Source organism: Oryctolagus cuniculus, chromosome 19, assembly GCF_051225735.1.
Source record: "Oryctolagus cuniculus isolate XC-2025 breed Fujian yellow rabbit chromosome 19, ASM5122573v1, whole genome shotgun sequence".
NCBI classification, from domain to species: Eukaryota; Metazoa; Chordata; class Mammalia; order Lagomorpha; family Leporidae; genus Oryctolagus; species Oryctolagus cuniculus.
In genome coordinates, this window is record NC_142885.1 from 70,821,887 (window position 1) to 70,847,743 (window position 25,857).

The 25,857-nt window shown below is 68.5% G+C and overlaps 5 protein-coding genes across 41 annotated transcripts in view; 3 read left to right on the forward strand and 2 right to left on the reverse strand.

Annotated features, from left to right (window-relative positions):
• Positions 1 to 25: 25 nt before the first annotated feature.
• Positions 26 to 3,535, forward strand: SPSB3 (splA/ryanodine receptor domain and SOCS box containing 3). Of its 10 annotated transcripts, none has more exons than XM_051830306.3 (7): positions 26 to 183; positions 776 to 913; positions 2,097 to 2,274; positions 2,352 to 2,539; positions 2,616 to 2,718; positions 2,795 to 2,920; positions 2,991 to 3,535. In XM_051830306.3, exons 2-7 carry the CDS (start codon positions 788 to 790, stop codon positions 3,302 to 3,304), a joined length of 1,035 nt encoding a protein of 344 aa, XP_051686266.3. In that variant the 5' UTR covers positions 26 to 183; positions 776 to 787; the 3' UTR covers positions 3,305 to 3,535. The 10 variants fall into 10 exon arrangements, with proteins under 10 accessions (XP_051686266.3, XP_089178004.1, XP_051686262.3 ...); XM_089321878.1 differs by having other exon boundaries at positions 2,102 to 2,274; XM_051830308.3 differs by lacking the exon at positions 26 to 183 and adding an exon at positions 198 to 501.
• EME2 (essential meiotic structure-specific endonuclease subunit 2) lies at positions 1,689 to 5,804 on the reverse strand. Of its 6 annotated transcripts, XM_051830295.3 has the most exons (8): positions 5,504 to 5,771; positions 5,244 to 5,380; positions 5,002 to 5,094; positions 4,655 to 4,746; positions 4,422 to 4,512; positions 4,226 to 4,341; positions 3,949 to 4,138; positions 1,689 to 3,875 (listed from the first exon to the last, which is right to left on the reverse strand). In XM_051830295.3, the coding sequence occupies exons 1-8, from the start codon at positions 5,685 to 5,687 to the stop codon at positions 3,705 to 3,707; spliced, it is 1,074 nt and encodes a 357-aa protein (XP_051686255.3). In that variant the 5' UTR covers positions 5,688 to 5,771; the 3' UTR covers positions 1,689 to 3,704. The 6 variants fall into 6 exon arrangements, 4 of the variants coding, with proteins under 4 accessions (XP_051686255.3, XP_089178006.1, XP_089178007.1 ...); XR_016226328.1 differs by lacking the exon at positions 4,655 to 4,746 and having other exon boundaries at positions 3,949 to 4,097; positions 5,002 to 5,380; positions 5,504 to 5,795; XM_089321880.1 differs by lacking the exon at positions 4,655 to 4,746 and having other exon boundaries at positions 5,002 to 5,380; positions 5,504 to 5,773.
• On the forward strand, positions 5,762 to 6,751 carry MRPS34 (mitochondrial ribosomal protein S34). The gene is made up of 3 exons (XM_089321884.1): positions 5,762 to 6,125; positions 6,201 to 6,243; positions 6,329 to 6,751. Exons 1-3 carry the CDS (start codon positions 5,805 to 5,807, stop codon positions 6,619 to 6,621), a joined length of 657 nt encoding a protein of 218 aa, XP_089178010.1. The 5' UTR covers positions 5,762 to 5,804; the 3' UTR covers positions 6,622 to 6,751.
• Positions 6,752 to 6,949: 198 nt separating this feature from the next.
• Positions 6,950 to 7,909, forward strand: NME3 (NME/NM23 nucleoside diphosphate kinase 3). 4 transcript variants are annotated; one of them, XM_051830345.3, is made up of 5 exons: positions 6,950 to 7,015; positions 7,081 to 7,211; positions 7,304 to 7,405; positions 7,479 to 7,591; positions 7,675 to 7,909. In XM_051830345.3, exons 1-5 carry the CDS (start codon positions 6,970 to 6,972, stop codon positions 7,790 to 7,792), a joined length of 510 nt encoding a protein of 169 aa, XP_051686305.1. In that variant the 5' UTR covers positions 6,950 to 6,969; the 3' UTR covers positions 7,793 to 7,909. The 4 variants fall into 4 exon arrangements, with proteins under 4 accessions (XP_051686305.1, XP_089178011.1, XP_051686308.1 ...); XM_089321885.1 differs by having other exon boundaries at positions 7,479 to 7,587; XM_051830348.3 differs by having other exon boundaries at positions 7,084 to 7,211.
• MAPK8IP3 (mitogen-activated protein kinase 8 interacting protein 3) overlaps positions 7,898 to 25,857 on the reverse strand; it is a 42,748-nt gene continuing 24,788 nt past the window's right edge. For 9 of the 20 annotated variants that reach the window (XM_051830286.3, XM_051830275.3, XM_051830285.3 and 6 more), the window contains 27 exons: positions 24,218 to 24,467; positions 22,750 to 22,852; positions 22,474 to 22,592; positions 17,732 to 17,743; positions 16,873 to 16,890; positions 16,065 to 16,122; positions 15,766 to 15,918; positions 15,351 to 15,432; positions 14,141 to 14,271; positions 13,964 to 14,020; positions 13,717 to 13,887; positions 13,139 to 13,265; positions 12,908 to 13,003; positions 12,673 to 12,828; positions 12,213 to 12,378; positions 11,406 to 11,588; positions 11,139 to 11,328; positions 10,907 to 11,026; positions 10,756 to 10,836; positions 10,615 to 10,682; positions 10,382 to 10,530; positions 9,993 to 10,164; positions 9,806 to 9,919; positions 9,660 to 9,698; positions 9,390 to 9,569; positions 9,172 to 9,312; positions 7,898 to 9,100 (listed from right to left, as the gene is read on the reverse strand). In XM_051830286.3, coding sequence (XP_051686246.1) covers positions 8,979 to 9,100; positions 9,172 to 9,312; positions 9,390 to 9,569; positions 9,660 to 9,698; positions 9,806 to 9,919; positions 9,993 to 10,164; positions 10,382 to 10,530; positions 10,615 to 10,682; positions 10,756 to 10,836; positions 10,907 to 11,026; positions 11,139 to 11,328; positions 11,406 to 11,588; positions 12,213 to 12,378; positions 12,673 to 12,828; positions 12,908 to 13,003; positions 13,139 to 13,265; positions 13,717 to 13,887; positions 13,964 to 14,020; positions 14,141 to 14,271; positions 15,351 to 15,432; positions 15,766 to 15,918; positions 16,065 to 16,122; positions 16,873 to 16,890; positions 17,732 to 17,743; positions 22,474 to 22,592; positions 22,750 to 22,852; positions 24,218 to 24,467 — 3,258 coding nt within the window. In that variant the 3' untranslated portion in view covers positions 7,898 to 8,978. The remainder of the gene's footprint in view (positions 9,101 to 9,171; positions 9,313 to 9,389; positions 9,570 to 9,659; positions 9,699 to 9,805; positions 9,920 to 9,992; positions 10,165 to 10,381; positions 10,531 to 10,614; positions 10,683 to 10,755; positions 10,837 to 10,906; positions 11,027 to 11,138; positions 11,329 to 11,405; positions 11,589 to 12,212; positions 12,379 to 12,672; positions 12,829 to 12,907; positions 13,004 to 13,138; positions 13,266 to 13,716; positions 13,888 to 13,963; positions 14,021 to 14,140; positions 14,272 to 15,350; positions 15,433 to 15,765; positions 15,919 to 16,064; positions 16,123 to 16,872; positions 16,891 to 17,731; positions 17,744 to 22,473; positions 22,593 to 22,749; positions 22,853 to 24,217; positions 24,468 to 25,857) is intronic. The other 11 variants (XM_051830278.3, XM_051830287.3, XM_051830272.3 and 8 more) reach the window with 6 other exon arrangements.

Here is a 25,857-nt window from a genome sequence, read left to right on the forward strand (position 1 = left end):
GCAACCTCTCCGCGACAGCTGCGTCCCCAGAGACCCACCCCGCCCTCCAGCAGCGTCGGGCCGGGCGCGCCCGCCTCCGGCCGCCTGGGCCAATGCGGCGCGGGGGTCGGGGGATGTTTACGTCTCGTCGGGAGCGGAAAGTAGGTCAGGGCCGGGCCGGCGGTGTCGGCAGCGCGGCGGCAGGTGAGCGGCGGCGGCGGCGCTGGGGCCCTGCGGGCGGTCGAGGGGCGCTCGGCGCGGCGCGGCCGGGGCCCGCCGGCCCTTTGTCCCTCCCGGGCCGCGGCCGCTCCGCGCGGGGAGGCGCTGTCAGGCCCGCCCTTCTGCCGCCGCGGCCCGGGAGACCGGGCGGCTGCCCAGCTGACCACTGACCATTCATTGGCGCGGCGCTGCCCGCGTGCCCCGGACGCCGCGAGAGCCGGCCAGCGAGGCGCACCCGCCCGGGTGGCGTTGTGCCCTGCGCCCCCAGGCCGAGGGCGAGCGCGGCCGGGCGGAGGAAGCGGGGTGCGTGGCCGGTGCGCCCTGGGGCGTCGGCGGCCCGGGGATGCCATTGGCCGCCGCAGAGCGGAGGAGGAGCGCGGGTTTGGGATGCCCGGGGCCCGGCGGGTGGGACCTGCAGATGGGCCGCAGGCGCGGGAGCCATGGGAGTCGGGGCGGCCCTCCTCGCTGTCTGCCCTGGGCTGGCCGGGGCGCTCGGGCGCCGGTGGGAGGTAGGGGCGCGGGGAGCCCCGGGCCGGGGTGCGGCGCGGCCCCTGCTCTGACCCTGTGTCCCTTCCAGGTCCTCTCCGTCATGGCCAGGCGCCCCCGGAGCAGCAGGGCGTGGCGTTTCGTCCTGAGCGCTGCCCGCCGGGATGCGGACGCCCGGGCTGTGGCCCTGGCCGGCGCGGCGGACTGGGGCTACAACTCTGACGGGCAGGTAGGCCCCGGCCGGGCCCGGAAGGTTCTTCTGCCCGGTCCAGGGAAGCGGGGCCTCGGTGGTTCACGCCTCGAGTTTGGGGACAGGAGGTGCACCTGCGCGTGCGGCCAGCCCCGACGTAACTGTCCTGAGCTGGCCGGTGCCAGGAGGTCCCCCGTGCGCGTGTGGTGCTGCTGGCCCAGCCGCCTCACTGTCAGGTGCCCTGCCCCGGGCCTCTGGGCCACACTTGGCCACCCAGAGGCCTGGCCCTCATCCTGGCCGTGTACCCGAGGCAGCCTGTGTCACCTGTCCCTGCCCTGCAAGCTCACCACTGAGGGATGCCGGCCGAGCCTGCCAGCCGGGCCACTCGCCGCGGTCACACCTAATGGTGTGGGCGGGCACCCCACGTGCCTGGGTGGAGGCGCTGACCTGTGACCCGGCTCTGGCAGTGGCCTGCCTCACCTCTGGGAGCCCCGCATGCCATGGGGTGCAGTCTGGTCTCCCCAGACAAGCTGACACGCTCTCTCACTGCACACTCCCCGTGGCTTTTCTGGGGGCGGACACCTCCCAAGTGGCTCTCCTCCCGGAGGGACGGCACAGCCCACCCCCAGCCCGCCCAGGGGCGTCCCTGCTGTGTCCTTGGTTGCTCAGCTACTGCCCGGTCCCTGCCAGGCCCCTCCCCGGCAGGAGACGGGGGCAGGAGCAGCAGTGGCAGTGCGCTGGGGTGTGGACAGGCCGTGGGGTACAGCTGCCCCCCGTGGGGGTGCGTGAGGAGGGCCAGAGGCTCAGCCAGCAGTGGCGTCGGCTTCGGTGGCGCCTGATGTTTATTCCGAAAGCAGTAGGAGCCAGGGGTGGGCCAGGGTCTGCCTGGCTGCCGTGCAGGGGAGGGGGCTCGGCCGACCCCCAGGAGGGCGTGGGTCACTGCCAGGACCCTGGAGGTGGCCGCTCGGTCTCAGCATTCCTCCACAGGCGCGCTCTGTGATGGGCCTGCACCCCAGGGCGGGCTCGGGGTGCACCCCCTGACCGAGCGGACTGCCGGCTGGGCCAGCCCTGCTCTCCCGTACCATGCACGGCTCACACGGCCTCACGTGGGCTCGGGGTCCTCCAGCCGGGTCCAGCAAGGGGGGTCGACAGGTGGCGGTGGCCCATCCTCGGTGGGCGGCAGCCGGCGGGGCCCAGGGGAACGGCTTCCTCTTCCTCCCAGCACAGCGATTCCGACTCTGACCCGGAGTGCGCGGCCCTGCCGCCCGCCATCCCCAGTGCCGTGCCCGTGACCGGGGAGTCCTTCTGTGACTGCGACGGCCAGAGCGAGGCCGCCCCCCGCAGCAGCCCGCACGGCGCACACCGCAGCGAGGACTGCCGCTGCGGGGAGGACGCGGAGCGTGAGAGCCGGGGCGGACGGCCCGGGGGGCGGGTCAGGCCCGGGGGCCGCCCCAGCTCGGCCTCTCTGCCCTCGCAGACTTCGACTGGGTCTGGGACGACCTGAACAAGTCCTCGGCCACCCTGCTGAGCTGTGACAACCGCAAAGTCAGCTTCCACACGGAGTACAGCTGCGGCACCGCGGCCATCCGGGGCACCAAGGAGCTGGGCGAGGGCCAGCACTTCTGGGAGATCAAGATGACGTCGCCCGTGTACGGCACCGACATGGTAAGGCGCTGCTGGCGCTGGGGCGCGGGCGGGGGGCCCGGCCCTGGCGCCTTCTGCCCAGCCCCGCCTCGCCTAGATGGTGGGCATTGGGACGTCGGACGTGGACCTGGACAAGTACCACCACACGTTCTGCAGTCTGCTGGGGCGGGACGAGGACAGCTGGGGCCTGTCCTACACAGGTGAGCTGCCCGCGGCGCGGCGGGGCGGGGCGGCAGAGGCCCTCGGCTCACGGCTCGGCCGCCCGCCTGCCCACAGGGCTCCTGCACCACAAGGGCGACAAGACCAGCTTCTCCTCCCGGTTCGGCCAGGGCTCCATCATCGGCGTGCACCTGGACGCCTGGCACGGCACGCTCACCTTCTTCAAGAACAGGAAGTGCATAGGTAAGGCGCACGGGCCCGCGCTTCCTCCCTGCCCGAAGCGGGCCCGGACTCAGCACCGCGTCCCCCACAGGGGTGGCCGCCACCAAGCTGCGGAACAGGAAGTTCTTCCCGATGGTGTGCTCCACGGCGGCGCGGAGCAGCATGAAGGTGATCCGCTCCTGCGCCAGCGCCACCTCCCTGCAGTACCTGTGCTGCTTCCGCCTGCGCCAGCTGCGGCCGCACTCGGGCGACACCCTGGAGGGCCTGCCGCTGCCGCCCGGCCTCAAGCAGGTGCTGCACAACAAGCTGGGCTGGGTGCTCCGCATGAACTGCAGCCACCGCACGCCCCCGGCGCCCTCGGCCGCGCCCGCCGGCTGCCAGAGGAAGCGCTGCCGGCGGACCTGACTCGCCCTGCGCCTGCGCCGGGGGAGCGCCGGGTCCCATTTCTCGCCCCGCACCGGGTCAGCAGAGGGCCTGGCCCCGCTCACCTGAGGCCAGGACAGTCCCTCCTGTAGGGGCCAGCCCCGCCCTCAGCCACGCCCACGCAGGCGTGGACCTGGGCAGCTGCCGAAGCCCACGGCCCCTCTGCTCTCCCTGCGTGCTCGGCTGTTCCTGCAATAAACAGGTTGTGTCTCACACTGCCTGCACCAGCTCCAGGCCGGGGCGGTGTCCTCCCCCGTCCCTCCAGCTCGGTGTCCACCCCCGTCCCTCCAGCTCCCGCACGTCCCAGCTAGGGCACAGGGGCCCCACAGCGCCTTCTCTGCCTGCGTGCGGGAGGCAGGGAGGCTCCTGGGCTGTGGGGTGGTCAGGAGCCCAGGTCCAGCAGGAGGTCAGGGTTGGCGGTGCTCAGGAAGAGGCAGAGCCGGCGGGAGAGGTCAGGCCCCACCTTGCGAGGCCGAGCGTGCCTGCTGGCCCTCACGGGGAGGTCCGCCAGGAGGCCCAGGCGCTCCCGCTCCGTGCTGCAGGCGGCCAGTGCCTAGGGGAGCAGGCCCGAGCATGAGCGGCTGCGCTCCGTGACCTGGTCCCCGCGCCTGGACCGGGAGGCGTACCTGCTGCAGGAGTCGTGGAGAGGGGAAGGCGGTGACGATGGAGCCGGCCACGGCGGGGCTGACCCGGTTAAACTGCATGATCTGCCGCTGCCAGGCCTCCCGAAGCCCACGGCCATCCCTGGTTACCCGCACACCTGCGGCCCAGCGCCCTGCCGTGCAGAAGGAAAAGGCCTGGGACTCCCGGTGCTGCCTGCGGAGGGGAGAACGGGAGGCCTTCCCCACCTTGCCAGCGGCAGCTGCCCTGCAGCGCCCTCCGGCGGGGGGGGGGGGTGCGCACTTGAACGGGCGCTGGGCCAGGGCTCTGGTGAGGGCGCACACGTGCTGATTCAGCTCCTGCCACGAGGCCACCAGCAGCACGTCCATGTCCGCCCAGAGCTGGAGGAGGACCAGGGCCTGGGAGGATGGAGCACAGCGTGTGTGGACCACGGGCCTTCCACAGGGGCCTGGCTGGCCTCCGAGGGCGGCCACCTCACCTCCTGCACCTCAGGCCTGCCGACGGGCACTCCACCGCGGGCCTCTGGACTCCTGGGTGACTGTGTCCCCCGTGCACTGGGCTGGCTGGACCTGGGCAGGGGTAACTGTCCCTCGGTCCCCCAGAGCGAAGCCCTCGCTCAAGGGGAGCTCACTGGCTCTCCTGCAGGGGGCCCCACCAGCACCCCGACCTCGCCATCCCACCCCCAACCCTAAGAGCGGGGGTGAGCAGTACCACAGGTAGGCGTCCAGTCCCACAACGGCCAGGTGGGGGCGGGAGGGGCTCTCAGGGGAGACCCAGGGCACTGAGCAGATGGGGCCGGAGGCCTGAAGGGGAGAAACTGCACCCCGTTTGCCGGCAGGTCAAGGGCCAGGGGTGCACGCAAGGGCAAGCTTTTGAGAACAGTGGCTCTGCTTTCCTGGAGACAGTGCCCAGGGTGTGCCCCCGACCCCGCCAGAACTGACCGGCTCCCCCAAGTCCCTGGTGCACCCCTCCAAGCTCAGGCCCCAGGGCCCTCCTGCCCTGCGAGCCACACCGGACTCTGCCGCACCCAGACCCTGTCCAGCTCCGTCCCGCTGCACCTGAGCCAGCCGGGCCGCGCCCTGCAGAAACTCCTCGGGCTCCAGCAGCAGCAGCGACAGCAGCTCCGGCTCCTCTCGCTCCTCAGGAGGGGCCTGCGGGGACAGCGGGACGCGCCGCCGCTCTCGCCCGGCCCAGGGTCCGCCGCCGGGAGGGGCAGCCCGGGTCTTCGGGCAGCGGCGGGGCGCGAGCTCCCCCCAGCACCACCACTCCTCGGGACACGCAGTCCGCCGCGGGCACTCACGCTGCGGGGGCAGGGGTCGGGGGTCCCCCAGCTCCAACACAGGCTCCGCGGACGGCGCTGGGGCTCGATGCGGCACTGACAGCCCAGGGCGCCGAGCGCCTGCAGCAGGACGTCCGCGCCAGCGTCCTCCAGGATGGCTGGGGCCGCGAGGGGCACGACTCAGCCGCGCCGCGTTCCCGAGGCTCCTGCCTCCCCCACCCAGGACCACCGCCCGCGGCGCAGAGCCCCGCCAAGCCCGGGCCGCGCCCCTCGCCCCGCACCTGGGTCTACGCCCACCGCGAGGCGCTTCAGGGCCCGCTCCGGCCGCAGCGCCTCGGCCGCCGGCCCCTGGGTCCCCGCGCCGGCCGCCGCCCCGGAGGGGCCCTCGGCGTCCGAGTCCGAGATCTCCCAGGTCGGCGGCCTGCGGCGCGCGCCCCGCGCGCGCCCGCACCCCGCTCTCGCCATGGGCGGCCCGGCCTCTCCTCCGCTTCCGGCGCGCGCGCCCGCTCGCTTCCGGCGCGCCCTCGCTCCGCGCAGCCGCGGCAGCTTCCGGCCGGGTGCCCGGGGCCGCGCGGCGGGACCATGGCGCGCAAGAAGGTTCGGCCGCGGCTGATCGCGGAGCTGGCCCGCCGCGTGCGCGCCCTGCGGGAGCAGCGAGAGCAGCCGCGGGACTCGCAGCGCTACGCCCTGGACTACGAGACCCTGACGCGGCCGCACTCGGGCCGCCGCCTGCCCGTGCGCGCCTGGGCCGACGCGCGCCGCGAGAGCCGCCTGCTGCAGCTGCTCGGCTGCCTGCCGCGCTTCGGCCTGGGCCGCTTGGTCACGCGCAAGTCCTGGCTGTGGCAGCACGACGAGCCGTGCTACTGGAGGCTCACGCGCGTGCGGCCCGACTACACGGCGCAGGTGCGTGCCCCCGCCGGCGCCGCGGGGCTCGGGGCGCAGGCGCGGCCCAGCTGACCCGAGCCGCTTGCTTTGCAGAACTTGGACCACGGCAAGGCCTGGGGCGTCCTGACCTTCAAGGGTAAGGCCGGCCGCGCGGCGGGGGACGCGGACAGGGGCGCGGGGAGCCGAGGAGCGGGCGCTGAGCCCCGCCTTTGCCTCCGCAGGGAAGACGGAAGGCGAGGAGCGCGAGATTCCCCAGGTCATGTACCACGACTGGCGGCTGGTGCCCAAGCACGAAGAGGCGGCCTTCGCGGCGAACGTGCCGGGGCCCGCGGACGCCCCACGGTCTGTGCCCTACCCGCCGCTCCTGCGGGCCATGATTCTGGCCCAGCGGCGCAAGAGCGGGGACCCCAGCCTCGAGGAGCCAGTGCTGAACTTGGAGAGGGTCCGTGTGGACCCCTGGGACTACCCTGCCAGGCTGAAGGCGAAGGGACAGCCCAAGGGCACCCCTGTCTGAATTCCCGGAACCTGCGGGTCTCGGAACACGGTCTGCGTGTGAGGGCAGGGCCAGGACTCGCACTGCCCGCAGGCTTCCTCCGCCCGCCCCCGCCCTTATTGTGGCCAGAAATAAAGGCCAGCCGCATCTCCTGGGTGTGGTTTCTTTGCGTCTAAGGCTGCGGGAGGGAAGGGCCACGGGAGGCGTGTCGCCAGCCCCGTCCGTGGGTTCCCGGGGTACGCGCAGCAGCCCCAAGTCCGGAGCGGAACCTGCGCGCAGCCGGGGTCCCTTTAAGCGCAGGCCCCGCCCCGGGCGCCGCAGGCTCCGCGCCTCCCGCCCCGCAGGCTTCGCGCCGCCGCCGCCGCCATCATGATCTGCGTGGTGCTGGCCCTCTTCGCGCACCTCTTCCCGGCAGGTGAGTGGCTGGGCGCGCGGGGCGGCCTGGGCAGCTCCGGGCCGGCCTGACGCCCGGCTCTGCAGCAGGCACCGGCGCGCACGAGCGCACCTTCCTGGCCGTGAAGCCGGACGGCGTGCAGCGGCGGCTGGTGGGCGAGGTGGTGCGGCGGTTCGAGAGGAAGGGCTTCAAGCTGGTGGCGCTGAAGCTGGTGCAGGTGGGGCGGGCGCGCGTGCGGGGCCGGGAGGGCGCGGGGCGGCGCTGGCCCGGGCCCCGGCGCAGGCGCAGGCGGTCCGCACTCCTCCGCAGGCGTCCGAGGAGCTGCTGCGCCAGCACTATGCCGAGCTGCGCGGGCGCCCCTTCTTCAGCCGCCTGGTCAAGTACATGAGCTCGGGACCCGTGGTGGCCATGGTAAGTACCCCGCCGGGCAGGCGGACGCGGGAGCCCGCGGCGCGGTGACCAGCCGGCCGCTCCGCCTGCGCAGGTGTGGCAGGGGCTGGACGTGGTGCGCGTCTCTCGGGCACTCATTGGGGCCACGGACCCGGCAGACGCCCTGCCCGGCACCATCCGCGGCGACTTTTGCATCGAAGTCGGCAAGTAAGGCCCGCCCGGGGTCGGTGCTGCCCGAGCCCTCCTCCCCGCATCGCCCCTGCCCGCGCTCAGCCGGCCTCTCCGCGCAGGAACGTGATCCACGGCAGCGACTCGGTGGAGAGCGCACGCCGCGAAATCGCACTGTGGTTCCGGGCGGACGAGCTCCTGTGCTGGGAGGACAGCGCCGGGCACTGGCTGTACGAGTAGCCGCCCCGCCCCGCCCCGCGGCCGCAGCTCCTCGTCCCAGCCTGGCGTGGCGGGTTGGTTGGTTGGTTGGTTTTGCAATAAACTGAAGGCGACTGTGCGCACTGATTCGGACCGGGACGACGCGGAAACGTTGCTTTATTACACAGAGCAGATACGGGGTTCACTTGCAGGGCCAAAGCCGCGGGAGGGTGGTCTGGCGGCCCCTCCCCCGAGCTGCCCCGCCCACTGACCCCAAGTCACGGCTGGGTCCCGTGGGGACAGACAGGGACTTGACGGACATCACAGTGGAGAGGTGGCTGGGCCGCGGGGAGAAGCCTGCTGGGGGACGTGGCTGCGGCCGAGGCCAGCTGGGCTGGTGGGCAGCTGCCCGAGGTGTGTGCTTCTCTGGTGGGGGGCGGCCCCGATCAGTGCCTCAGAGCAGGGTAAGGTCTGGGCCCCCGGGGCAGCAAGGCCTGGCCATGCAGGGGCAGTCCTGGGCCGATGCCCACCCCTCCCCCCACTCGCATGCGCAGTCTGGCGGCCTGGGCCGTGGCCTCCCGTCCTCTCCCCCTGCGCAGCCGCAGCGGGCAGCGCTAGGCACTTAGCGCGTCTGGAGCACACCTATCTCCATCAACCTGAGGCCAGGGCCCCGCCCGGCAGCCTGAGAAACCCCCCCTGGGGGCTCCTCCACGGCCTGGGGTGGGGGAGGGGCTGTCCATGTGGGCAGCTGTGGGTTCCAAGAGGAGGGGCCTCTGGTCTGTGTCCTCAAGCAGCTGCTCAGGGGGCCTGGCTGGAGCCCGGGGGCTGCGGGAAGCTTGGTGGGGGGGAGCCCCGGAGCTGCCCGAGCCCCCCCCCCCCCAGTGAAGGCTAGTGCTGGCCCGTTTCCCTGAAGGGCAGCGAGGGCCTGGAAGGTCGGGGGCCACACCCCCACGGGCAGCATGCAAAGGCAAGTGGGGCCCCTGCTCCCTGATCTGGGGGTGCCAGAAAGGAGAGCCCCGGCCAGGGCCTCCTGCAGGGGCTGTCTGCAGCCGGCGCGGGCCCCCTACCCTTGGGCCAGGTGTTGGGGAAGGGTCCTCCCTCCCAGCTGGCCTGCGCCACCCCGCGCCCTGCCGGCCAGGGCCCGGGCCGCAGGTAAAGCTGCAGGTTGAGAGGTGGGAGCGGGCGCTGGGCGGGTGGGGTCCTATGTACAGGGGCCGGGGCGGCAGCCTCACTCCGGGCTGTAGGACACCTGCCACACGATGATGTGGCTGCGCTCGGCCTTGGACAGCACGGGCTTCACCTGGCCCACGTCCCCGGCACCCTCCTCCGTCTCGTCGTCCTCTCCGTCCCCTGGGGAGAGAGCCGCGGCCGTGAGGGGCGCCCGCTGCCCGGGCCGAGCGCCGCGGCCGGCACCCACTCACCGATGCGGAAGTCGATGTAGCCTTCGCCGCCGCTCAGCACCAGCACGTTCCGGAGCCTCTGGCCCTCGGCGTCGGCGGCCGGCCCGGGGCTCTCGGACGGGCTGTCCAGCACGCTGCCGTTCAGGGTGGCCAGCACGTTGCCTGTCGGGCAGAGGCAGCTCAGGACGGGGGCCTCCGAGCGGGCGGCAGCGGTGACCCGCAGGAGGGCCGGCCCTCACCTGGCACGGAGACGAAGAACTTGACGGCGTCGCGGTGCCCGTGGAAGCAGAGCTGGGCCTGGGCCATGGAGCAGTAGGGGATGAAGCTGCTGGCGGACTTGTCGCCGCTGTCGTCCCCGTACACGTGGATGACGCCTCCGGGGCGGGCCCCCTCCCCAGAGGTGGGGGACGTCTTGTTGGCTGAGACAGAGGAGCCAGAGGGGCTGAGCCGGCCGGCGGGAGCACGGACGCCGCAGCCGCTCGGGGCCGGGGTGGGCGCCCTGCACTTACCTCGGAGCCCCAGGAGCTGGCCTCGGTGCAGGACCACAGCTGGGCAGGGAGGCAGAAGGGGGAGGAGAGGCCATCAGGAGCCAGGTCGCGGAGCCCCACCCTGGGCAGGAGCCCGCGCAGGCCCGGGGCAGGCGGGGGTCACTCACTCTCCGTCAGGGGGATGGAGATGACGACTCCGTTGCCAGTGCCCACCCAGAGGCGGTTGCCGGCAATGAGCAAGGCCGTGATGCGCACGAAAGAGAAGCCCAGCTTGCCGGTGCCTGTGGGGGGAGTGGTCAGTGTGTGTGCCGGGGCTGGGGCCCCCACGCTGCCCCACCCAGCACAGCCCCTCACCCAGCATCTTGCTGACGTAGGGCTCGATGTCCACGTCCTGCAGGTGCTGGTGGGTGTGGGCGTGGTACAGCCGCAGCGTGGAGTCCAGGCGGATCGACACCCACACCCCGTCGCCAATCCACGCCAGCTGCCGCACCTGGCTCTCCCGCCGTGGGTGGGCGTCGAATGACTTCTGCGGGGTGGTGGAGGCTGGTCATGGAGTGGGAGGGACCGGAAGGGGCGGGGAACCTGGAACTGCCTGTCGCAGCCTCGGGGTCACGCTGCCAGGGGGCCGCCCCCAAGCCCCCACCCAGCACCTGCCTGGCTCACGGAGGGCCAGGCCCCTGGGGGAGGCCAAGGGGCAGGGGCGGGGCCTGCACATGACCTGCGGCAGAGCTGCCCGGCCTCACCTCCACCTGCATGGTCTTGGGCTGGATGACGTGCACCTTGTTCTTGTAGCCACACCACACGCGGTCGTACACGACGGCCATGCAGCGGATGGAGTGGTGCGGGTGGCCCAGGTCCATCAGGTGGTAGTTGCTCAGGTCCCACTGGCCATCTGCAGAGAGCCCGCGACAGCCGCTCAGCCTGGCGGGGCCCGCACACCACCCCTACGCACGCCAGGCTGAGCGGCCAGGCTTACCCTCGCCACGGTGGAAGATGGCCAGAGTTCCATCCGCCAGGGCCACGAGCACTCGGCCTTTGACATGCCTGCAACGGGAGGGGGGCTCAGGCTGAGCGAGGACCCCTCCCGACCCCCCGCCCCCAACTCGGGGTCACGTACACCAGGCTGAGCACGGAGTCCTTCAGCTTGATGGAGTGCAGACACTTCTTCCAGTTGGCCACGGCCGAGTGCACATAGAGCCTGTGGGAGGAGCGGGCGGTGGGCCAGAGGCTCCCCGCCCCTCTGCCCCCACCCCCTCCGCACCACCTACCAGCCATTCTGGGCTCCCAGCCACATGGTGGGCGCGGCGCTGCTGCTGGCCCCCGCAGGGTCCCCACTGGGCTCCGGCTCCGGCTGAGCAACGCTCCCGTCCGGCTCTGGGCCATTCTCACTGTGGGAGGGACGATGGCCACAGGTGGCCCTCGGAGCACGCGCCTGCCCTGGGATCCCCAGGCCCTGCCCGCCGTGGCCAGCCTCCCTCTGCTCCTGTCCGGAGGGCCCACCTGTCAGGTTGGGTGCTTGCGGACGGGGTTGGGGCTGGGTCGGTGAAGACGTGCTCCGTGAGGGTCCCGGGCCGCACAGCAGCCGCCTCTGGCGCGCTGGGCCCGGGGTCTGGCACCTCTGTGGCTTCCGTGGCTTCCTCTGTGGACTGCGAAGGGTTGGCCTTCCCGTTGGCGACGGCAGCCACTTCTCCTGTGGGAGGAGGGGTGAGCTTGGGCTGGGCAGAGACAGCGACGAGGGCCAGAGAGCCCGAGGCACCCAGCACTCACCCTGCCCCTTGTCCAGCACGGGGGTGTCCCCTCGGGAGGAGCAGCTGCTGCGTGGCACGGTGCAGCGGGTGGCGCAGCCCACCAGGGTGATGCCGGCCAGCACGCCGTCGGCACCAGAGTCCTCGGGGTTCATCTCGCTGTCCAGGAACATCTCCCCCGGAGGGTAGTCGCTGTCGCTGGCAGCTGGGGGCAGGGGGAGTCACAGCCCTGTGAGCCCCCGCGGAGGCCACACCCAGAGCTCACGAACCTGGGGCTGCAGGGTCTTAGTCCACCTGAACGAGGATGGACTGGGTCCCTGCATGGGGCCACCTGCTCAGGCCAGCCACCTGCTCCCTCCCAGCTGGACTCTGGCTGTCCACTCAGAGCTGCCCAGCTCCATGGCACTGCCTGAAGCCCTGTGGGACGTCTTCCTGGAGCCTGGGCGCCAGTGAGCCGTGGGCCCTGGGATGAGCCTGCTGTCTATCAGGAGGAAAGCCCCGCCCCTCCTCGGCCCCTCTGCCAGCCTCTACCATGTGTGGACGTGTTGCAGGGGGAGGTTTCGCATCAGCATGAGCCTTTGGAGTGGTTTTAGCTGTGGTCCGTGCCGTGGCCCACCCACCTTTCGCTGATGGATCAGACGGGGCCTCTTCCACGTTAGCACGGCACAGGAAGTGCCACCAGTGAGCTTCCTGGACACGTGGCCCAGGTCTCTCTTCTGCATGGCCACCTCCCCCATCCACAGGGTGGGAGCAGGGTGCTCTGTGGCAGGCTCCCCCCCGACGGCGCAGCCACCTCCCTAGGGCAGCGGTCCGGCACAGCGCGGCTCACCGGGGATGCTGGAGACGCACAGCACGTGCGCGTTGCAGACGGTGAACTGGTCCACCACAGTGCCCGGCTGGTTGGCGTCGATGATCACCACCTTGCTGGTGGTCAGGGTGCTGGTGAGGATCCACACCCTGCTGGACGTGGCGTCTGCTTCCTGGAGCTCCTTTGCCTGCGTCAGACAGTGACAGGAGGTCACGGGGTCTCCCCCCCACAGCGGTGCTCTCCAGGCACAGCCTCATCCACGGAGCCCCTCTCTGCCCCTGCACAGGGGACAGCCCGCCAGCCCGGACTTCGCAGCCCCGGAGGCCGCAGTGGGAAGGCCCCCATGGCTCCAAGGGCGGACCCCAACCAGCACCCCTTGCTCCTGGGTGCCCAGGGCAGAAGGACCGTGTCCCTGAGCCACGGGTGCCTTCCCCACTGTCCCATGTCTGCCACTCCCCACCAGCCCTGTGGCCGCACTGACCTTCTTCTCCGGAGATGTGTGGTTGCTCTTGGGCTCGCCTTCCGCCTCCCGATCGCAGGTCAGAGGGTCACGGCCTGGTGTGGGTTTGACCCCGTTCCCAGGGTCCTCCTCGCTGGGCTTCCAGCCGTTCAGGCTGACGCCCGCGGCACACCACAGCTGCAAGGACAGGGCGTGGGTCCCTCTGCCGGCCGGCCCGGGCTGCAGGACCAGCAGCCCACCCTGCTCTTGGGCTCACCTTCATGGTGGGGTCCTTCTCCACCAGGGGCCGACAGTACACAGGCACAGGCACGTTCTTCATCCGCGTGTCCTCCTGGCCGCCACTGGGGCTCAGCTGCAAGGAGGCGCGCAGCGCTGTGGCCCCGCCCCCGCCCCGCCCCGCCCCGCCCCGAGCCGAGCCCACCAGCCCAGGCACGCAGCGCTCTGGCCCCGCCCCGGCCCCGCCCCAGCCGAGCCCGCCGGCCCACACCTGCTTGTACTTGGCCGGCAGACTCCAGCCGCAGGCCTGCAGCCGCCCATCGTCATTGCGCACATGCTCGCGCACCTGGCGGTACTGCTCCCGCTTCTGCTCCCGCCGAGCCGAGGACGTGCAGTCGCTGGGTGGGGAGACAGTCGTGAGCCTTGGTCCGGGGCCCCAAGGTGCCAGCCTGGGCCTGTCCTCCCTGTCTCCAGCCATCAGGCACCTGTCTGACTGGGGCCGACCCTCCCCAGCACGGACTGTGGCCCTGGTCTAGAGGCCTCGTCCAGCACCCACGGCCTCACTGGCAGGACCCGCAGGTGGCAAAGTGCTCTTCGGGGCGGGGACAGGATGGGAGAGGGAGGGCCGCCACGAGCCGGCCCGGCCCCCTGGGTCCAAGAGAGGCCTGGGTGTGGGTGTGGCCTCAGCCGGGTAGGTAACACTCTGGAGCAGAAGTAGCCACTGCTCACTGACGCCCTGCCCGGCGACCATGGATGGCCCAGGGCAGTGAGGTGGGGCCCTGCCCCCAGTCCTGCGTCAGGGCCTGGGACACAGCAGCAGGGGCGGCGGCGGAGGCCGAGGGCACTCACTCGTCCGGGAAGAACTCCAGGGGCCGGCTGCCCGCTGCGATCGGGCACATGGCGTGGCCGCGGCGCTGGCTGAAGCCGGCTGCGGTGGGGGACTTGTAGTGGATGTTCACAGACGGGTAAGACCGCTTGGCCGGTGGGGGGCTGGAGGAGGAGCTGAAGAGGCGGCTGAAGCTGCGGCAGACACAGGAAGGTGAGGGCGGGCGCCGGCCAGGACCCCCGCCCGCCCCCGCGCCTGTCCCCAGCTCACAACTGCCAGATGGTGGACTTCTTCTTCTCCTGGACGGAGGGGTGTTCGCGGGATGCTCTGTGGGAAGGACAGGCAGGGCGCTCGCTGTGGCCCCAGCTCCCAGGTCCTCCCAGAGTGCAGACCGGCCCACGATCCCGCGTGGCCACAGCTGTGTGCACGCGCAGCGGTGGAGCCCACCTGATCATCTCTGTCCACCGCACGGCCTCCTGCAGCTCCATCAGCCGCTCCTTGTACTGGTTCCGCTCCATGAGCACGCGGGCCATCTCCACACGCGTGAAGCGGCGGCGCTGGGCCATGGGGATTTTGTCCTGCAGGGGGGACAAGAGCCACACTTCAACCACGCCACACAGGCCAGTGGGTCGAGGCAGCTGCCCCAGGTGCCTGCTGGCTGGGGGCGCGACCTCCCAGTGGGGAGCCGTGTGGACCCTGCAGTCTTGCACATGGTGGAAGCCGTGGGCAAGGGCGCCCTTGAGGCCTCCCAGACGCCCCAGGGGAGGCACCGCTGAGAGGAGAGGGGCCTTGGGGGCTGCAGCCCGTTGGCACTCTGGGCTACACCCGCGTTGTAGCAGGGCCAGCGATGCCAGGAAGTAGGGGCGTCCAGGGGATGTGGGCACCCTGCACCCAGCACCACGCACACAGGTGCACAGCCACCTTCAGGCCTGGAACACGGGGGCTGAGCCCGCTCCACGTGGGGGACTCCGGGGAGTGCCACCGTGCACCCCCGCTTTCCCTCTGCGTTATCTGGACACACGGGCTGCCTGGGAGGCTGGAAGCAATGGCTACAGCCGCCCTCCCCCTCACCACGGACCCCAGTGATGAGCTGCTGAGTGCTGGGGTGAGTGCGCCTCAAGGAACAAGGCCGCTGGCTCTGCCCGGGCCGCTGTTCTGAGGGACCCCAGGTGGGGGGGGGGGCTCCCAGGACTAACGCTGCTCCTCAGGCTGAAGGGCGAGGACAGAGGGTGGCTGCTGTGTCCAGCAGCCCTCCTCTTCCACTCAGGGCACACAGAGCTCTCCACGAGGGCCTGGGTACGGAGAGGGCCAGATGTGGCTCCATGGTGTCATGGGGCAGTGCACTCTCCCTGCTCCAACCCCCTGGGCATTGCGGGACATAGCAGCCCCCACCCTGTGCCCAAGTCATGGGGACACACCAGCCCTGTCCCCCGCCCTCCCACCCCATGCCCTGGGTCATGGGACACACCAGCCCCGCCCCCAGGAAGAGTGGAGAGGAGCAGCCACACCCCCCACGCCCCCACCCCGCCCCCAGTAAGAGTGGAGAGGAGCAGCCCCGCCCCCACGCCCCTGCCCCGCCCCCAGGAAGAGTGGAGAGGAGCAGCCACGCCCCCCACGCCCCCACCCTGCCCCCAGGAAGAGTGGAGAGGAGCAGTACCAATTCCGCACAGAGATAGCTGCTTACATCCTCCACCTCCTCTTTGGGCTCACGGCGGGCAGTAATGGCCTCTGACTTCACCCTGCAGGAGGACAGAAACAGGCCACAGTGAGCGCCCCACGGGGTCTCGGGAATGCCCGAGCCCAGGACAGTGGCTGGCCCAGTGGCTTTGTCTGGGCCTCTGCACAGAGCTCAGGGCACTCCCGACAAGGACGTGCAGTGGCCACTTTCCTGGGGACAGATGGCCACATCCCTCGGCCTCCCACGTGCCCTGGAGCCTGGACATCCTCCCCAGCTGCTCCAGTCTGGGGCTGAGGGAGGGGCGGCTCCTCTGTGCCCCCCAGAGCAGGCACAGGAGGCGGCCTGGCGGTGGGTTCAGGCAGGGTCTGGCGCCAGGGCAGCGGGGGCGGGCCACCTCTTGAGCTCCTCCTCCAGCTCCTTCACGCGCGTCTCCAGCTTGGCTTTGGCCTGCTTGGCGGCCTCCAGCTCGCCCTTCAGCACCTCCTGCTCGCCCGACAGCTGGTCGACCTTGGCAATGAGGTCGTTCTTCACCACGTTCAGGGCGTTTCTTGGAAAAGGCAGAAAGGTGCGCTGTGAGGCGGGCACGGCGGGGTCGGTCCGCGCTCCGGGGCTGAGGTCTCTCCCGGGGAGGGGCTCTGGCCTGGCCTGCCCGTGTGGCCCGGGTGGGGTGGGGTGGGGTGGGGGTGGGCTCACTTGGTTTCCAGAAGCTGTGAGTTCTCCAGCAGCAGATTGCCCACTTCCTTGCCCATTCCTGAAACAAAAGGCGCAGAGGTTTCATCCCCGAAGTCACCAGGCCCACCTCAGAGCAGCACAGGCTCAGGGACTGCGCCCTGAGGGCGAGGCGAGGGCATGAGGCCCCGCGGGGCTGCAGCCCAGCCCATGTCCGAGCACCCAACAGGGCTCCCGTCACAGACCGGCAGGGCTGGGCTCTGGGCGGCCGCCCCAGTCCTGCCCACCATGACGTCCCAGCTGTGCTCTCCGGGCCAAGCTGCAATGAGGGGATGGGGCGGCCAGCACCAGACCAAGCACACGGCACATCCCGCGGGAGGGAGGTCCCAGGCAGGGCCTGACTGTGGCGGTGGGGCCAGGAGGGCAGAGCTCCCGTGCCTCCCGTGGGTGGACAGACGGCCTCTGTGTGGTTCCCCAGGGCGCGTCACCCAGGCCCCAGTGGCACGGACGCCTGAGGAGCAGAGGCCTGGCCTTTCCGATCGGCCAGGACACAGCGTGGGTCCCCCTGCCCTCTCCCTCCTGACCTCCCTGGCCTCCCCGTGATGGGGCTCGGGATCCTGATGCGAGGATCAGCACCGCGTGGCGACACTGGCTGATCCTCGGGGTCAAAGGTGGGCCCACAGGGCCGGGCCTTCCTGGAGGGAGCACAGAGCCTGTACCCCCGCAGACCCCACCCCGCCCCACCATGCAGAACAGGGCTCCTGAGGCATGAGAAGGTGTCGGGTAGCGAGGGGAAGCCAGAAGAGACACCGAAACAGGGCCTTGGCCTTACCAAAAAAATCATCGCGCACTATAGCGTCCCAGTCCCACAGGAGATGGGCAACGGGGCGGGAGGGAGAGAGGGGAGAGAAAAGAAGCGCATTAAGGCCTGGCGGGCGCACAGCGGCTGGGGCGTGGAGGCTGCTGCTCGCTGGGAAGGGGCCGGGAGGGGCGGCCGGCGGAGCCAGCTGCTCCTTGCGGGGGGGCAGGGAGGGGCAGCCGGCAGAGCCAGCTGCTCCTTGCGGGGGGGGGGGCAGGGAGGGGCCACAGAGCCTCTGCTAGCAAGCAAGCAGGCAGGGGCTCCTCCTGGGACACACACAGCCAGGCTCACAGGACCCCGGGCTGCTCCCAGGCTGTGAACTTGAGCTTGTCTGTGCCTGGCAGCTCCGAAGAACTCCCAGAAATGGCCCTCAGGGGCCCTGTCAGACACCAGGGATGGCCAGGGGCTGCTGGAGCAAAAGCAGCACACAAGGGAGGCGGCTGTGAGCAAAGCCAGGCGCTCCCGGGGCCAGACAGCCAAGGAGGAGTCGGGTGGGGGTAGGGGCTCCCGGGGCCAGACAGCCAAGGAGGAGGAGTCGGGTGGGGGCAGGGGCTCCCGGGGCCAGACAGCCAAGGAGGAGTCAGGTGGGGGCAGGTGCTCCTGGGGCCAGGCAGCCGAGGAGGAGGAGTCGGGTGGGGGCAGGGGCTCCCGGGGCCAGACAGCCAAGGAGGAGGAGTCGGGTGGGGACAGGTGCTCCGGGGGCCAGGCAGCCAAGGAGGAGGAGTTGGGTGGGGGCAGTGTGCACAGCAGCAGGGCCTGTCCTGTGCCACCTAGCTCCACCTGCACTCCCAGTGGGGGCGGGGGGACACAGAGACAGACAGGAGATACACACCTGAGAACTCCCCTGGGCCGTGTCCAGCGAAGCAGAGATGGGGAAAGGAAGGGACAAAGTCAGTTGGTGACTAGAACCAGCAAAACAAAGAAGCCCCAAAGAGCCAGGCCAGGAGGGGGCATCCCTAAGCCCCAAGACACCTGGGACAGCTGCTGAGAACTGAGCCTAGTCCCACCTGCACCTGCTGCCCCCCTCAGGATGGCTGACCCCTGCAGACCCTGGGGAGCAGTGCAGGTGTGTTGTGGGTGGGGGTGGGGGAGTTCTTAGGGGGTCCAGCCTCCAAGAAGTCCCACCAGTTCGAGCAAGCTGAGCTCACACGGGAGCCTGGTCAGCCCAGGTGTCACAGGCAGGGCGTGACGGCGGCTGAAGGACTGGGAGATTAAGGGGAGCAAGGACCCTGGTGGGATGGAGGGACAGGACAAGGAAGAGGGGGAAGGGGCCGGGCTGGGGGCCCCGCGCTGCACGGGGGCGGTGAAGCAGAGGACGGGGGCTTGGTGACAGTTCTGCTCCTGCCACTGAACTCAGGCGATGAAGTGCACAGCTGGGACACAAGTTAAAATGCCCAAGCACCCTTCAACAGCTCGTGCCCCCGTCTCCACCTGAACAGGAAGACTGCGCTGCCTGGGGGGCCCGCCCACCCCCACGGCCCCTCCGGCAGCAGCCTGGCCCTGTACCGCTGGCTCCAAGGGTGCCTTCCCCAGGTCCCCCCCCCCCCCCAGCTCCCAGGCCTGCCCCACGCCAGTCTTAGCCCTCTTCCCGCTTGCTCCCGGAGCTCGCCGGCGCCCTGGCTGTCTCAAGGTGTCTTCTGGGAGCCTGCCCTTACCTCCGCCCATTTCCTGTGGGACTGGATGATGTGCACCCCAGACCCCCAAATCCCAAACTTCCTGCGCACTGTGCATTATGGGATTAGAGATGGTCAAGCAGCAGAGTCTGTGAAGATGCCCAAGTCTGCCAAGTGCCAAACCCGAGCTCCGCCCATCCTGTGCCCGTGGACAGGAAAGCCTGCCTTTACACACCGGCCTCACGTGGGGCCCAGACGAGGAGGTCCTCCAGTAAACACCTCAGGATCTGTTTGTTTATTTGAAAGGCAGAGTCAGAGGGAGACACACACAGAGAGGGGTCTTCCATCTGCTGGTTCATCCCCCAGAAGGCTCCGACAGCCAGAGCTGGGCGATCTGAAGCCGGGAGCCAGGAGTTCCACTGGCTCTCCCACGCGGGTGCAGGGCTCCAGGCACTTGGGCATCTTCCACTGTTTTCCCATAAACAGAGAAATGGATCGGAAGAGGAACAGCTGGAACTCGAACTGGCACCCACAAGGGATGCTGGTGCCATAGCAGAGGTTAACTATCCACAGCGCCGGCCCGCTGTGTGTTTTGTGGTCAGAGCTTTTCCACACTCAGACGTCAGTTCTGCTAGGCGTAACAGCAGGCGCAGTACCACACTGTGGGGCCAGGTGTCCTGCTAGGCCCAGCAGCTGCTGCAGGAGGTGTGGACAGGACACAGTGAATTCCCATACGGAGCCGGGCCTCTGCCGAGACCTGTCACTGGTCCATCACCACCCCGAGCCACCCGCCTCCCCCCGCTGCTCCACGGCACAGGGTGGCACTGTGACGGCAGCCTGCACACCGCTCTTTCAGAATCCACTCACGGTGTTGCAGTCTGTGGGTGCCTTTGCTGGTGCACACGGGGAGCTGGGCCGAGCCGCCTGTGGACAGTCCACTCTTCACAGACGTGTCTGATCCTGCACAGGCCATGTCCTTCCCTGGGCTTGCGTCTCCTCGTTTGTGAGGAGGGAGGGGTCTCCCAAGTGCTCACGGGACGGTGCAAGTGAGGCCCGCTGCACACCTGGTGTCTGCGCGTGGCGAGCACAGCGGTGCACACTCCGTGCGCCCGGTCACTGGCACGCGTTTCCTCCCCGCCGCTTCCCGGTGAGCCCTGCCACAGGCTGTGTGGGACAGTGTGTGCCTCCTGGGGGGCCTGTGCTCACAACGGCAGAGGAGCCGAGACAAGGAGCGCTGTCCGTGGTGTGAGGGACCTGAACCAGGACAGCAGCGGAGACGGCTTGCGGAAGTGTCCACCCCAGAGGACAAAGAAAACAGAATGTGTGGGGCGGGCCTCGCGGCAGCGACACCCACATCTCACATGGGTGCCAGCTAACATCCTGGCTCCCCGCTAATGTGCCTGGAAAGGCAGCCGTGATGGCCCAAGTATTTGGGTTCCTGCCACCCATATGGATGACCCGGATGGAGTTCCTGGCTCCTGGCTACAGCCTGGTTCAGCCGTGGCTATTGTGGCGGGAGTGAACCAGCAGATGGAATACCTCTGTCTCACTGCCTTTCAAGTAAATGTTAAAACATTTCAAAAACCAAAGCCACGTAAACCTCCACACAGTGGGTTATTATTGAGGCCCAGAGATGGAACATGGCACGTGCTGCGACGGTGATGGAGCCACGACCTGCTAACCGCAAGAAGCCAGACAGACGTTCTGAAACCTCCAGAACAGGCGCGTCGAGACAGGGCTGGGAGAGGCCGGGCGAGAGACTGCTTAGTGAACACGGTGTCCTCAGGGTGCCACGGGGTAAGCTGCCCTGACCCACGGCCCAGCCCTGCTGACGAGCCGGGAGGGCAGCTGCTTCCACACCCTGCTGAGATGTGGCTCCTACACTGTTCACGGTCTTGCAACCTGCTCAGAGCCGTGCAACTTCACCATGACATGATACCTTCAGTTTTTTACAAACATGATTTGAGAGATAGACAGAGAGAGCTTGCCCATTCACCCCCAAATGTGCTCAATGGCCAGGGCTTGGCCAGGCCAAACCCAGGAGCCGGGAACTCAATCCTGGTCTCCCATGTGGGTGGCAGGGACCAAACACTTGGGCCACCACCTGCTGGCTCCCAGAGTGCCCATGAGCAGGAGGCTGGAGTCAGGAGCAGGCTGGACTCAAGCCCAGGTGCTCCGACAGGGGACGCGGGTGGCCTGACCGCTAGGCTGAGGGCCTGTGTCCCACCCTCCTGGACTGGCCTGGCTGGAGGGCAGCTGTGGGAACGGCCATGGGTAGGAGGGGCCTCAGGAGACTGCAGCCTTGACTTTGAGGAGTTCACCCTAAAGCAACCGTCAGAGGTCTGGGCAGCAGATGCCAGTGGTGTCCATGTTCCTAATGGCAGCAATGAGACGCAGGAAGTCAGCTGACCCGCCCACAGCACACAGCGTGAGGGCTGAGTCAGGGCCTTAACCCAACAGGGCAGGAGGCGCCCCTGGTCTCTCCTGCCGGTGTTCCCGGTGTCACCTGAATGCTGCTACGGCACGCAGCGACTGAGCAGACAGGCTAGATCTGCACTAACAGCAGCAGTGCAAGGGACGGCCCCTGCTCAGAGCTTTCCTGAATAATAACAATTTTTACAAGTTTACCATGTTTTTACAATATATAAAAGAAGAAGTCCAGGAGCCGGCATTGTGGCATAGTGTGAAAAGTCACCACCTGCAATGTCAGCACCCAAAACAGGCGCCGGTTTGAGTCCCGGCTGCTCCACTTCCCATCCAGCTCCCTGCTGTGGCCTGGGAAAGCAGCGGGAGGAGCCCCTGCACCCAAATGCAGGCCCAGAGGAAGCGTCTGGCTCCTGGCTTCGGTCTGGTCCAGCACTGCTGTGCAGCCATCTGGGCAGTGAACCAATGCATGGAAGATCTCTGTCTCCCCCTACCTCTGTAACTCTGCCTCTCAAAATAAATCTTTAAAAAAAAGCAAAAAGAGGAAAAGCTCCAATAAAAATACCAACGGCCCAAGCGGCGTCCTTGTGCCCTCCTGGTCCGAAGGGAGTGTGCTGAGTGCTTGCCATCGGGCACACAACTGAAAATCTCTGGCAGTGGGAAGTGGTTGAGGCGGGAGGTTGTAGGTTACCTGTACCTCTGCCACCATGAGAACACACATGCACACCCACACATGCATATGCATGTGTTCATATGTACAATGCACACACGTGTACACATGCACACACACCAGTGCCCCTCTTGGGGTCCTCCCAGCTGGAGCCTGCGGAAACGACCCCCCTCCCATCCCAGGCAGGCAGCAGTGCTGGTCCTAAGCAGCACCGCCAGTTCTGCTCCCTGGAGGTCACCTTGCCCAGCTCACAAGCGATGCCTCACACAAACAAGAGGGGTGGGTGAGAGCTACGAGAGTGAGGGTGTGTCCCCTTCCTCTGCTGGCCAGCAGGCCTCGGGTTCTGCAGCTGGAAGGCTGGCCTGGCCGTGATGGCCAAAGAGCACAGCGCCCGTCAGCGGCAAGGAAACAGCCTGGCCTCGGGCAGAGACGGCAGCATACCCACGGTGATGCCCAAGTTCTAGAAGTAGGACTGGCCCCGCTGGCCACTGGGACAGCTGCCCTGGGCCCAGGGGCTGCCCCCTGAAGAGCAGACAGAGGGACATAGGGAAGCCACACTCGGCAACGGCCCCCTCCCCAGCAGTGCCCCGGCCAGGGCTGCTGGGGAGGGGTGCCCACACGGCAGCCCTGAGACCCAGGAGCTCTTCCCCAGAGCAGGGCTCCATGGCTAGCACCAGGCTCGGCACCCTGAGCCCGCAGCGCACTAAAACCCTGGAGTTATAGACTGCCCAGGTCTGTGAAATCTGTCTCATAAAATCATAAAAAATGAAGTTCCTGGCCCGAGGTGCACACAGGACTCCCCTGCATCACAAGTAAAAACAAGCAGGACAGCCCCACCCAGCAGAAGAGGGGAGCGCTCATGTTTACCTAGGAGGTCAGCCCCTTCGTCCACGTCCCCGATGACCTCCGACCCCGCCGTTGACAGCTCGTGGTACAGGGAGTCGGTGTTGATGCCAAAAGCTTTATTGACGATGCCCTGGGTGGGACTGTTGGGACACACAGCCGGGGGGGGGGGGTGGTCAGCGGAGGCAGGCCCAGGCCCACCCAGCACCTCCTGCCCCAGGCGTGCGTGGGAAGCGGTGCCTTCACCGGAGGCCCTGACGCAGGACACTGAGCACCCCGAGACCCCTGCAGAGCAAGTACCTGTTTCCCGTGCGGTCCAGGCGGGTCTCAGGACACATGTCTAGCTCCGGAGTGGAGTCGATAATGTCCTGGACGTCAGACCACTCGTCACTGCTGCCCATGCCTAGGGGAGGGCACAGGAACCCCCATCACTCACCTCGGCCTCTGAACCTGTGCTAGGCTCCCCACCCAACAGTAACCTCTGCTGGCCACCGTAAGAGCTGTGGGAAGGGGCCGCGGGGTCAGTGCGCGCAGGGTCAGCGGCAGTGGGCTAAGCTGCCGCCTGCTCAGGGCCACGTCTGCCCAAGCCAAGCATCCTGGTCTTTCTGTAGTCAGGAGCTGCTACCGGGCTACACTGAGCTGTGGCCCAAATCTGCCTGCTGACGCCCTGCTGGGGTCTTTAATGGGGTAAGTAGGTGAGGTCACTCAGATGGATCCTAACCCTATATGACTGTGTCTGTAAGGAGGGGAGGACACACAGCAGGAGTTTGGGAGCCACTGAGGCCGGCCCACACGGTGGGGGGCATGGCCTCACCACAGAGGGGGAGTGGGGGCGTGGCCTCACCACACACAGAGAAGGAGCGTGGGGCGTGGCTTCAGGACACAAGGAGGGAACATGGTACCCCACACATATGGGAGGCAGGGTGGGGGGTGGTCAGCCTCACCACTCAGAGAGGGAGTGTGTGGGGGCATGGCCTCACCACAAATGGGGGGCGTGGGCCACCACGGGTGCATGGCCTCACTATGCCTGGGGAAGGGGCACATGGCCTTGCAACACAGGTGGAGCATGGGCGTGGCCTCAACACACATACAGGGTGTGGGTGTGGCCCCACCACACAGGGAGGGGGAATGGGGGCCCTTCACACACAGGCAGGGTGTGGGTGTGGTCCCACCACATGGGGAGGGGGTAAGTGTGGCCCCCCCACATACACGAAGAGAGTAGAGGCGTGGCCTCACCACATACAGCGGGAATGTGGGCATGGCCTCATCACATGGGGTATGTGTGTGGGGGCCTCACACACAGGCAGGGCGTGGGTGTGGTCCCACACATACACACATACATGCGCACGCGAGTGCACACAGAGTAGAGGTGCGGCCTCACCACACACAGCGGGAATGTGGGCATGGCCTCATCACATGGGGTGTGTGTAGGGGCCTGATACACAGGCAGAGTGTAGGTGTGATCCCACCACATGGGGAGCCGGTAGGTGTGGCCACACACACACACACACACACACACGGAGAGCGGGAGCGTGGCCTCACCACACAGAGGGAATGTGGGCGTGGCCTCATCATATGGGGTGGGGAGGGCCCTCACACACAGGCAGAGTGTGGGTGTGGCCTCACCATACAAGGTGGGGGGCACATGGCCTCACAACATAGGTGGAACATGGGCGTGGCCTCACCACACGGGGGCGGGGTGGGGCCATATGGTGTGGGTGTGGCCTCGGGCGTGGGTGTGGCCTCACTGCGCGCGCCGCGCCCATACCGATGCTGACGTTTCGCATCTCCTGTGTGACCTGCACCTCCATGTTGCGGCTGTTGCGCTTCTCCCGGGACCGTGCGCTATTCTTGGTGCCGCCGCCATAGTCCCCACCAAGGGGCTGCATGCTCTCGGTGAGGGGCGTGACCGCAGCCGAGGGCACGGAAGATGTGGGAGTGTTGGACTTGGTGCCGGTGGTGCTGGGCGTGGCAGCTGCTGAGGACTGGCCGGACTCGGACATCTCATCCTGAGGACACTAGGGCCAAACACAGGGAGGAGGGAGGCGTGTCACTGGGTTCCCAGCGCCCGCGGCTGCTTGGGTGCACACCAGGGCCCATGGCTCCACCTCTCTGCCGCTCTGCACCCAGTCTGTAGGGCCAGGAGCTCCCTCCGCCGACCCGCCGGGCTCAGCCTGCTCTGTCTCACTCATTGGCTGCTGCCTCCTGCTCCAGGAACCAGCTTGTCCCTCCCAGCACAGCCCAACGAGGCCGCACGCGACAGGTGAGGTGCTGTGTAGAGGACAGGGCGGGGGGCACCGGAGCAGCTGGTGGTCATTCAGACACAGGTCACGGCCGGGGGGGGGGGGGAGTGGGGATGGGGCGGGAGGGCTCTACGTGGGGGGGGTGGGGAGGCTGAGGAGACCAAGACTGAGTCAGATAGATCATGGCACGGCACTGCTCCTGCCGAGCCCTGGATGAAGTCAGACTGTGTGGACACGGATGCAACTCAAAGGCACCGAAACTGCTTTCCCAGGTACTCTGGACGGAGACCAGGACGCCTGAGCACTGCCATCCGCTGCTCACCCTGGACGCCTTGTTTGGGAGGGGCACATTCTGTCTGAACAGCACCAGACATGAGACGCACATTTTTCCTAGTGTCTTTCCTAACGATTATTAGACAAGCTCCAGACAGACGGGCCTGACACACCACCCTGCTAATATCTTCAGCCCCTGAGAGGCCCTGAGCAGCTGGCGGGCAGCAGGCAGCCCCCAGCCCTGCCTCCCTGCCGCGGGAGGCCCAGCAGGTGCACTCTAGGCAGCTGGCCTCCCAGAGCCCACGTTTGGGGAACTTTCTCATGCTGCACTAGGGGAGGGGCTGGCGAGAGGGGTGTCTGGCCGTGCTTCTGCAGCCGTGTGGATGCCGGGGCCTCGGATGGGGACAGCGGACACGGCTTCCAGAGTCAGAGGCCAGGTTCACTGCCAGGCACAGAGCAAGGGACTCGGCACTGGACGCCGCCGCCTGTCCTGAGGACACCCATCTGCCGAGCTTCCCTACAGCATCTGCAACAGTGGTTCCTAACCGGGGCGCCAGGGCCACGTGCAGTCTGGTCACCACCGCAGAGCGGGTGGGGCCGGGTGCTGCCCCACACGCTGCAGTGCCCAAGACGGCCCACAAGCAGGTGCCAGCAGGGCAGGGCAAGAGCCCTTACGCTCGCACCCAGCTCCACTCGCCTGGAAGGGCTCACCGCTCTCGGCCATCTGAGAGGAGAGAAACCCCCTCTCCGCACCGCCAGCAACAGAGGTGGGTGAGCGCCGTCCTGCCAGCTCTCACACGCTCCCACGGCGCTGTGCCTGCGGCCGTGTGGCCCGCGGCTGCCTCTCACAGGGCTTGAATATAAACCCAGTGCAGGACAGCAGGGGGTCGGG